At 54.4% G+C, this 9,970-nt stretch overlaps 1 protein-coding gene across 1 annotated transcript; it reads left to right on the top strand.

The window, feature by feature from the left end:
• Positions 1-4,534: 4,534 nt before the first annotated feature.
• On the top strand, positions 4,535-7,367 carry PSMD7 (proteasome 26S subunit, non-ATPase 7). Its single transcript, XM_077310459.1, has 7 exons — positions 4,535-4,700; positions 4,822-4,913; positions 5,017-5,109; positions 5,275-5,372; positions 5,660-5,740; positions 6,317-6,408; positions 6,902-7,367. Exons 1-7 carry the CDS (start codon positions 4,627-4,629, stop codon positions 7,326-7,328), a joined length of 957 nt encoding a protein of 318 aa, XP_077166574.1. The 5' UTR covers positions 4,535-4,626; the 3' UTR covers positions 7,329-7,367.
• The last annotated feature ends 2,603 nt before the right edge of the window (positions 7,368-9,970 follow it).

Below are 9,970 nucleotides of genomic sequence, written 5' to 3'. Positions count from 1 at the left end.
TAGAAAGCAGGAAGTAAATTTGTATCAGAGAATCTGCTGTTCCAGATGCATCATCAGCATCTGCATTGCTGCAATCCATCATCGCAGAGAGATGGGGAGTGGCAGGAGCCAGCCGAGCTACAAGCCAGATAGACCAACACACCCGCTTCAAGGAGGTTATAGAACAAAAGAACTCGTTTTATCACTTGGCTTTACCGCTTGAGAAAATGGCTCCTGGTGCGCTGAACTCCCTGATGAATGCGCCCCCTCCAGATCTTTATTGCCCTTGTAAATCACAGGACTGACAGAAGCTAATAAGAAAGCTTTTGAGTGGTTTTGAAGTTTTGCTTTGTACAAATAAAGCCTCATATTAAAGAATTTGCTAGTCCTCAAGGTGTGGGGAAATTATTGCAAGTGAAACCCTTTTAATGGTTTGCTTTCCTGGTTAAAGAAAGGTGTGGGCTGAACATGAGGTGATTTGAGTAGCCCTTTTAACTTGCCTTTTTAGCCCTGCAGATGTTGAAATGGCTTGTGTGTTTCTAAGCTCTGTGGAGGAGAACCTCCCAGGCCTTCGCAAACACAACAGGCATGACCAACAGGCTGAAATCCGAGCTGTATCTACTGCTGCACAGCTGTCCAGAGATGCTTAATGCTACAGTAGAAGCCATGGTGGACTGCACTTGCTGAGATAAATTCAAGTGGGTCGCTGTGTTGGTCTGAAGTAGCACAACAAAATTTGAGTTCAATCAGGCACCTTTAAAACCAGCAAAGATTTATTCAAGGCGTGAGCTTTCATGTGCAGGCATCTTGTTCTCTGGAGCTATTTTTGTCATTCTGTTCCCCAGTGAGAACCAGTGCAACTTCCCAGGTTCAGAGCAACTGTTCAGCGTGGACAGCTTCCCTACAGGGTACTCCCTACACTGAGTCCACTGCGTTTTCCTTAGAATCTCTAAGAGACAAGGACTCCTATTCGCTGGCTGAGCACCTGGGCTACCTTGAAAACAACTGATGCCCCTAAAGGCCAATCTCTTTAATTTCCTGGAGAAACCTAATCAGTAATTTCTCTTAAATTGCGGCCACAGACAAAACAAATCCTGAGAAAATTGAAGCCTTTGACTTTACGGGACCATTTTCTGTTTGGGTTCTGCAGCTGCATAAATGTGCCAAACTCCTCCATCGCAGCTCAGGAATCCTGCACCAAATCATGTATTGATGGCTGCTGATCCACAGTGAAATCACAGCTCACCCGACCAGTGGACTTTTATTGAGCTCCCAAGATCACCGCATCATCATCGTTTTGCGATCCTTTCATTCGGCACAGACGCACTGCATTTGCAGTGGACATCTTACCAGCTGACCTGCCCTGTGAGATGAACAGCCCAGAAGGAAACCGGTGGGCGGGCCCATCTGAGGCAGAAGGATGGCAGGCAGCATCATTAGCAGGAGAGCCGATCAAAGGGAACTCCCCAGTTGCCAAGTGACAGCGGCCTCAAGGACCCTGCAGGGTGGGAGGATCGGGAGCACGGGCGGCAAAGGTCAGGCGAGCTGATTGGCAAACCACCCACAGCTCCAAAGGGAGCTCTCTTTGGCTATCTGCCCTGAGAACCCCTCTGCACATCCCTTGAACAAACCAGGCTAGCATCCCAGAGTTCCAAGGCTAACAAGCTTCTTTTAAATCTCTTTTCACCATGTCCATCCATTAACTATCTCCTGTCTAAACGAAATGTTTAATTATCTAATAAAGAACACACATTATAATTGCCTCTGTACATGTGACATTTAAGGGTACCTAATGAAGATAACAGACCCTCCCAAGTAATTAACACAGACTGATTTTCTGCTCAAGAAATCATTGTAAGTGCAAGAAATGGTCATGCATAACTTCAGCAGAGAATGCCCTTCAGCTGAAGACAGCCTTCATTTGTCTGATTTAAAATCCGCGCTTTAAATCTCTGATTAATGAATAAATCGATTAATGTGCCGATTAGTTTGATAAATGCTTTCAGCGGTAGCTCCTGTTGAAAGCGCTGATGTCAGAATGCCGGAGAGGAGGAGGGTGTGACTGTCACCTACAGAGTGGCTGGGGGGCAAGGGTCAGGGGAGCTTTCTGCCAAGCTGGCCCACGGCTCCACACGGCCTGTCTTTCCGTCCCTTGCTTATTGCCTGACATGATTTAACAACTGTAATTCCTTATTTAACGATGTCAAAGGTTTTTAGGAAATTGACTGTATTTCACCAACAATATATTTCTTCTTGATTACTGAGTGGTTAAAATGATTTTAAACCACGACAGCAAAATAAAGCAGTAATAAAATCAATAGAAGGTGCTTAAAACATTCTGTCTATTAGGTAATGGCATTTAAAATATCCGTAGCTTGTAATGGCACTTAGGATAGGCCCAAAAATCAATGAGCTAAATTACTTATTGAACTAGTTAATTTGAGCATTGAGTTTTATATGTATATTGATAAAATGAGCTTCCCAAACTGCCATTATTGCACGGTTAAAAGTCTCCCTCTGCTGGCAAAACCCAAAAATTCCACTTGGGGCACATCAGGGTGGGAAATTCAGGGATGCAACTTCTCAAAAGACTGCAAGAGGTCCTTGATTCCTTCAGCACTCCCGCATTCATAGTTAGAAGGGGCCATGCAGGTTATCTACTCCTACCGCTGCTTGACGACTGCCAGTGAGGGGAGCTCACCAGCTCCTTAGGCAGCCCATCCCACTGAAATTCCCCCCCCCTGAAATCCACACGTCATTTAAAGCCATGACTGCAGGTCCCATCCTCTGCTGCCAACAGGAACTGCTCCCTGCCCCTCTCCAAGCAACCTTTCAGGTACTTCAAGGAAGCAATCATGTCGCCTCTCCAATTTCTCCAGGCTGAACATTCCCAAGTCCCTCACAGCCTTTCCTCCTAAGGCTTGGTCCCATGCCCCAGAGCATTCTTGGCGCTCTCCTCTGCACCATCTCAATTTTATCCACATCCTTTTTGATGCAAGGCCTCTAGAACTGCACACAGGACTCCAGGTGGGGTCTGACCAATGTGGTATACAGCATTGGGACCAGGACTTCTTGTGATTGCGATGTGATGCCTCAAGACTGCCAGCTGGGCCTCTTTCAACATTTCTTCCTCCCATGGAAATCCTGTTGGAATGCATGGCATCAAGCCAGAGAGAGCTTCCCAGGAAAAGCTATGCTGTGATATGGACAGAGTTCAGGCACAAGACCAAGCCATGGTTTGATACTTGGAGTGCTCCTGCAGGCTCAAGCCCCTCCCCCTCTATATCCCCTGGGTTTCATTAACACATGCCGTAACACCTGAACTGGCAAGCCACAGGTCTGGCACAAAGAGTATCAAACTCCTGGCCTGCCCTACTCCATTCCTGCCATGGGCCTGACAGACTGATGCTTCTTAACTTTATACTTTGGGCTTAACCAGCTGACTGCAGGGACCGGCCTAGCCTTATTAAACCCCAGCTTCAGAGCTTGGACCTCGGTCTGAACTATTTGCCTTCAGAACATCAGAAGAAAGGATGCTGAAGACGTGGCCCAGGGTGATTACCATGCCCCAGCGGCTCTCCTCTCCAGATGCAATTATAACATCACTGGATGCGTTTATGACATAGATTCAGCCCCCATTTTCCTGTACATCCAGCTGGACAGAGAAGACACAGGGCAAGGACGGGACAGGAAAGAAACAAGGTATTCAGCAGAGTTCACGTTAAGTATGGACTCATCTGGCTGAAATGATCAGGATGACCTTGATAGGCTCGAGAGAAGTGGGCTAAACTGAATAAAATGAAGTTCAATAGGGACAAATGTAAAGTTCTGCATTTAGGTAGACAAAACCCAAATACACCAATATAAGATGGGGGAGACTTCTCTTGGCAGTAGCATGTGCAAAAAAGATCTGGGAGTCTTACTAGACCATACATTGAACATGAGTCAGTGGCTAAGAAGGCAAATGGGATTTTGGGCTGTATCAAACGGAGTATCGTGTCCAGATCACGGGAGGAGATGGTACCGGTTTACTCTGCTCTGGTTCGGCCTCCCTTGGAGTCCCGTGTTCAGTTTTGGGCACCCCAGTGGAAGAGGGAGCTCGGTCTGTGTAGCCCCAAGGCCGGCTTCTACAAGGGGTCGCCTTCCCCCCTGGCCCCTAACAGCCGCCCGCGCAGACTGGGGCTCCCGGGGGGGCACCGCTCGCTTCCCTCCCTCCCTCCCTCCCTCCCTCCCTCGCGCCCCCCCAAGGGGCTTCGGCTCAGTCCCGCAAGGTCTGCCCGGGATGAGGTGAGACCGGCCCAGCCAGGGCCAAGGAAGGCATCTTCTGCCGGGGCCAGCCTGGCGGGACTCCCCTCCGGGAGGGGGCGGGGGCGGGGCCTGGACGACGGGCCGCGAAAGGGGCCTCTCTGCGCAGGAGCCACGAAAGGGGCCGCGTCACACCCCCGAGAGACACAAACACACCGCGCCGCCAGGCCCCGCCTCCCGCCCGCACTTCCGGCCCCCGCCCCGCCCACCCCTCGGCCGCCCGGCGCGCAAGATGGCGACGCTTCCGGCCCTCCTCAAGATGGCGCCGCCCCCGCCCCCGCCCCCGCCCGGGCGGCCGGGCGCGGGGCACGCCGGGAGTGAGGAGTCCCGCCGGGAGCCGCCATGCCGGAGCTGGCCGTGGAGCGGGTCGTGGTGCACCCGCTGGTGCTGCTCAGCGTCGTCGACCACTTCAACCGGTGAGCGGGGCGGGGAGGGGGCGGAGGGGGGGTCCCGGGCGGGGGTCCCGCGGGAGGGAGGGGGAGAGGGAGGGAGCGCCGCCCCAGCCTCCCCCTCGTCGTCTTCTCCTCCCCCGGGCAGGATCGGCAAGGTGGGCAACCAGAAGCGCGTGGTGGGCGTCCTGCTGGGCTCGTGGCAGAAGAAGGTCCTGGACGTCTCCAACAGCTTCGCGGGTGAGGAAAGGGGGGGGGAGGGAGGGGGGGAGGGGGAGGGGGAGGGGACCCCCCCAACCCCCACCGCCCCCTGACCCCCGGCTCGGCCTCCTCCCGCCTGCAGTCCCCTTTGACGAAGATGACAAGGACGACTCGGTGTGGTTCCTGGACCACGACTACCTGGAGAACATGTACGGGATGTTCAAGAAGGTGAACGGTAAGCCCCCCCCCAAAAAAAAAAAACACAGCCCGGGGAGGGAGGGGGGAGGGGGGGCTTGCACGGACATGGCCCACCTTCCGCGGGGCCTCCAGGGGCTTGGGAGGCCCTGCCCCGGCTGCCCCCCCCCCCACTCCAGGGTTTCCCTAACGGCCTTTTCTGTAGCCAGAGAAAGAATCGTGGGATGGTACCACACGGGGCCCAAGCTCCACAAGAACGACATTGCCATCAATGAGCTCATGAAGAGATACTGCTCCAACTCGGTAAGGCTGCTCCGGCACTCGCAGAGGCCCCCGGGCCAACCGCTGCACGAGGAGCCTCCGGCCAGACAGGTTTCAGCTTTGTCTGCAGCTCCTGCTTGCGGGTGGGCTTGCGGCCCACGAGCGTCCGTTGACTGAGCACATTCTGCTCTGCTCTGCCAGGTGGGGGGGGGGCTCTTGGGAGTTCGGTTCCACCTGCTTGTGTTGGCCCCAAGAGGCCAGCCAGGCTTCCGCTTTTTAGGGAAGGACCTTTGGCACCAACAGCCCCTCAGAGAGCTCTGTCCGCACAGGTGCTGGTAATCATTGACGTGAAGCCAAAGGACTTGGGGCTGCCTACCGAAGCCTACATCTCTGTGGAAGAAGTTCATGATGTGAGTCACACGGGCCCCAGCCTGGCCTGGGACTTTGTCTGTTGGGCAGTGCCTTTGTATGTCCGGGGCGGGGGGGGGCTTTCTGAGGGTCTTCTCCACGGCCACCAACACGCCAAGTTTGGGATGAGGCTGGGCCCATGGCAGCTAAGCTGTCCTGCCCTTCCTTGGCCGCCGCCTCTTGCAGAGTCACAGCTGCATGACGAGGCAGTTGGCCCGAAGGGAGCTCTGTGCTGCAGCCGCACTTGGTTGCAACAGGAGCGCACCCGGGCCCTGGTGGCGGCCGGAGGGAACTGCACCCGCATGGAGCCGCCGCTTCTCTTGGTTGAGCTCTCGGCCTCTGCGGGGAGAATACTGTTCCAGCCCCAGTTCTGGGGCAGGTGGCTGGCAGTGCTGCTCCTTGTGCCCTGGCGCCTTGGCATCCTCTTCCTGTTGGGAGGGCTTGGGCTGCGTGTTAAAGAACACTCACAGTTTCTGAATCCTGAGAGTTCTCTGGTTCACCCTCTGAGACGTCTTTCTGCCTGGACAGAGCAGGGTAGCAGCACCTGACTAGGTTTTGCTTGCTTTTGCACCCCACAGGATGGAACGCCAACATCCAAGACTTTTGAGCATGTGACTAGTGAAATTGGAGCAGAGGAAGCCGAGGAAGTTGGGGTGGAACATCTCTTACGGTAAAGGCTGTTTGCTCAGGGGAGGGGGCCGGCGTGCCTCTGCAGAGTCTGGGGAAGGGCGGTAGCCCTCTGGCAGGCTGCAGAAAGGCCAGCCACAAGCCCTGCCTGCAAGGCCTTCCAGGAGGCCACCCTGGGGAGAGGGGCAGTGGGGCTGGGCCTGTTTCCCTTCCACATGATACTGAAGTCAGGCTTGGGTGGTGGGAGGAGGTCTCAGGAGAGGAGACTCCAACAACAGCTCTTGGCAGTCCAGAGGGCATCTTAGCTCCCTTTTCCAAACGGGATCTTGTTTTCAAGACTTTACCTTGGCCCATCCCCCTGCTGGGGATCTAGAAGCATATTACACATGTCCACTCAGCTGCCCTGGCTTCCCCTGCTCTCTGCGCGTTGGTTGAGCCTGAGGGTGTTGGGGGTCTCTGAGGGGATCCACCTGACCTGCTTGCTGCCTTCTGTTCGTATCCTCTGATCTCTCTTCTCTCCTTCCTGGCTGCTGCAGGGACATTAAAGATACCACTGTGGGCACTCTGTCGCAGCGCATCACAAACCAGGTCCATGGCTTGAAGGGCCTGAATTCCAAGCTTCTCGATATCAGGAGCTACCTGGAGAAGGTGGCTACAGGCAGGCTTCCCATCAACCACCAGATCATCTACCAGCTGCAGGATGTCTTCAACCTGTTGCCAGATGTCAACTTGCAAGAGTTTGTAAAGGCTTTCTACCTGAAGACCAATGACCAGATGGTGGTGGTATACTTGGCATCCCTGATCCGTTCAGTGGTCGCGCTCCACAATCTGATCAACAACAAAATCGCCAACAGAGACGCCGAGAAGAAAGAGGGCCAGGAGAAGGAGGAAAGCAAGAAGGAGAGGAAAGACGAGAAGGAGAAGGGAGAGGCCAAGAAGGAAGAAAAGAAGGAGAAGAAGTAACGTGTTGCATTTATAGAAGATTAAAGCCCCGTAAGCCAAGTGGCAGGGCTGTTGTGTGGGGCTTCTTGCTGCGGTTCCGTTTTCTTTTTTGCAGCCTGTCAAAATGGCAGCTGCTCTGGCTTGGGGCAGGGTATGTGTATTTGTGTGTGTGTATCTGTAAACGTATTGATTTTACTACACAAAACCTCTCTTGTTATGGCACAGCCTGCCTCAAGAGGGCCCATCGCCCCTCTGGCTTCTTGCGATCTCATGAGCGGGTCCAGAAGAGGCACTGCGGGGGGGGGGGGGGGCTGCACGAATGCTTTCCTAGCAGCAGAGGGCAGCAGAAGCTCTTTGAAGGAGCAAGAGCAAAGGGCCCTGGTCACCTGTGCTGAGCTTCCCAAGGCAAACAAGACGTGGTCTGGAAATTCCAGGCACTGAATGGGGTGGGCAGACCATGCTTCTCTACAGCCAGGTTTGAACTCAAGAGGCCATGTGTCACCGTGGGCCAGTCTCTCCGCCTGGCCTACCCAACAGGTTTCCTGTTGTAAAATGCAGGCAGGGAAGTCTGTCCCCCCAGAGGGAGAAGAGATGCAGGAGGAGCTGGTTGTGAGGACAGTGACAGAGGAGCTCTCTGGTAAAGAGCTGCTGGAGCCTGGCTTCGCTAAGGGGCAGACCAAGAGCCCTGGCTCCAGGCCCTCTTAGTGGCTGAGCCTTCTCAAGTCCAGAACAGCCCCCCCCCCTCCAGCAGGATGGGAAGGGCAGGGATGCCCCAGAGCGACATGGGCAGGACCTTATCGGGAACTGTGCAGGCTTCACAGAGGATTGGGCCACAAACTGGCCAGAACAGCTCATTGGTGGCTCCAGGAAGTAGCCTGTTGGATACAAGACCTGCTTGCCAGGTGAGGAGTCTGTACTGCCCCTGTCACTCCACAGGTGGGTGGGCAGAGAGTCTGACCAAGAGGGCCTGGCTTATTGATCCTGGGCGCAAATGCTCCTGACTGACTGCCCTGCATTGGCCAGGCAAGGAGACCCGGCTGGGGGGAGGCGCCTCTTTCTCTTCTCTGCTGGGAAGTGTCAGGGAGAGGTTGCCCAGAAGCTGCAAAATTGGGTGAAATGATCGGGGGGTGCTTGGAAGAAGTCGCAGGGCCAGGCCGAGCCCCTCGCCCAACAGCAGGCAGTAGTGTGAAGTCTGGAGGGAGGGGGGGGGGCTTGAGGCCCTCCCTGACTCCCCAGGAGCGGTGCCCCCAGCAGGCTGCTGGCCTGACCTCAGCATTCTCCTGAAAGTGCCCCAGATGTGAGCCCAGAAGAGGCAGCCGAGCACTACGAGGGAGGCCTCCGGCATGTCGTTTCTGCTCTCTGCCCAGGACGGCCATTCTCCATTCACGGCTAGAACGAAACAGTTGCTCACTTACTTTTGCTGCTGATGCAGTTCTATCAGGACTCTCCGCTCTTACAGCAGCTTCGGTCTCTTACTGTCTGGCAGAATGCCTGGCTGGGACTTGCCAAACGTCCAAGGTGGTTGTGAGGAATCTCCCGCACACCAGAAGTGGAAAATGCATGGCCACGATATTGAGCCCCCCCCTCCTGTTAAATGCCTGTGGGGGAGGGGCAATGCTGGCCACTCAAAGACGCTCGTATTCGAAGGCAGGCTCCAGCACCAGCCTCATCTGCCCTTTCCCATATTCCTCTGGGGCTCCATTCAGCCCAGCCCACATCAAATTGGGACTGGTCTCCTGCTCAATAGGGACATCCTTGGATGAGGTCCAGACATTTCTCTGCTCCGTTTGCCCCAAGGATGTAGTGTTGGTGGCCGTCCAGGCCAAATTGGGAAAACTCTTGAAGCTCAGGCTTGGCTGAAGGGGTTTCCCCTTAAAATTAGGCTCTTCAGCATCCAGCAACATCCCATGGGGCCACCTCTGCTTGGCAAGTGGGGATAACATGTCTAGCGACTTTCCCCCGGGGCTCCCTCCGTTCAGTGGCCAGAGGAAGTCGTGAGAATGACCGACGGGTTTGTTCTGCCTCTGCTGGTACTTTTCCACCTGCTTACGTCTGACTGTTCCTCCCCACTGCAGGCGTGCTTTCCTGCTGGAGTGCCTGAATGCCCTTCCTGCTGCCGCTTGCAAGGGGCTCTTAAGGCTCTGGTAGAGCAAGCAGAACTTCCAAGTGCAGGTCGTGCAGACCCCCTCCCGTGTCATGTGACCTTTTGAGCACATCTTTTTTCTGAGCCTAGAAATCTTTTAATCCTTCCTCTGCCTCAAAATATAGATCATATGGAAACATTACCTCTCTATTAGACGATAATATTCTTAGCTGCAAACCTTTATGCATCCACGATACATTTTTGCAACCATCCAAAAAGATCCTAGCCTTTTCTGTCCCTTAGCAACCTGTTTAGAATGAAGTTAAGCAGTCTGAGGCAGAGAGAGAATGAATGAGAGAGGGCCAGGCAGCCACCCAGCAGCAGGAGCTGGGACCGGCCAGGACGAAAGGGTCCAGAAGCCCTGATCTCCGAAGAGATGCTGGAGCCAATCTGGCTGGATGGGATCAAAACCTGTCAAGGTTTTCACCCTGTTTTTGCTGTGGTGATTGCCTGTTTGGGCATGTTTTGTACAGCTCTTCAGAAAAGTAAGCTTCAAGCAAAAATTCTTTCTGATTCTGCT

The sequence above is a fragment of the Paroedura picta genome, chromosome 14, assembly GCF_049243985.1.
Source record: "Paroedura picta isolate Pp20150507F chromosome 14, Ppicta_v3.0, whole genome shotgun sequence".
In the NCBI taxonomy this organism is placed as follows: Eukaryota; Metazoa; Chordata; class Lepidosauria; order Squamata; family Gekkonidae; genus Paroedura; species Paroedura picta.
The sequence above is the reverse complement of the archived record's forward strand: the minus strand, read 5'-3'. Positions and strand labels throughout refer to the sequence as shown.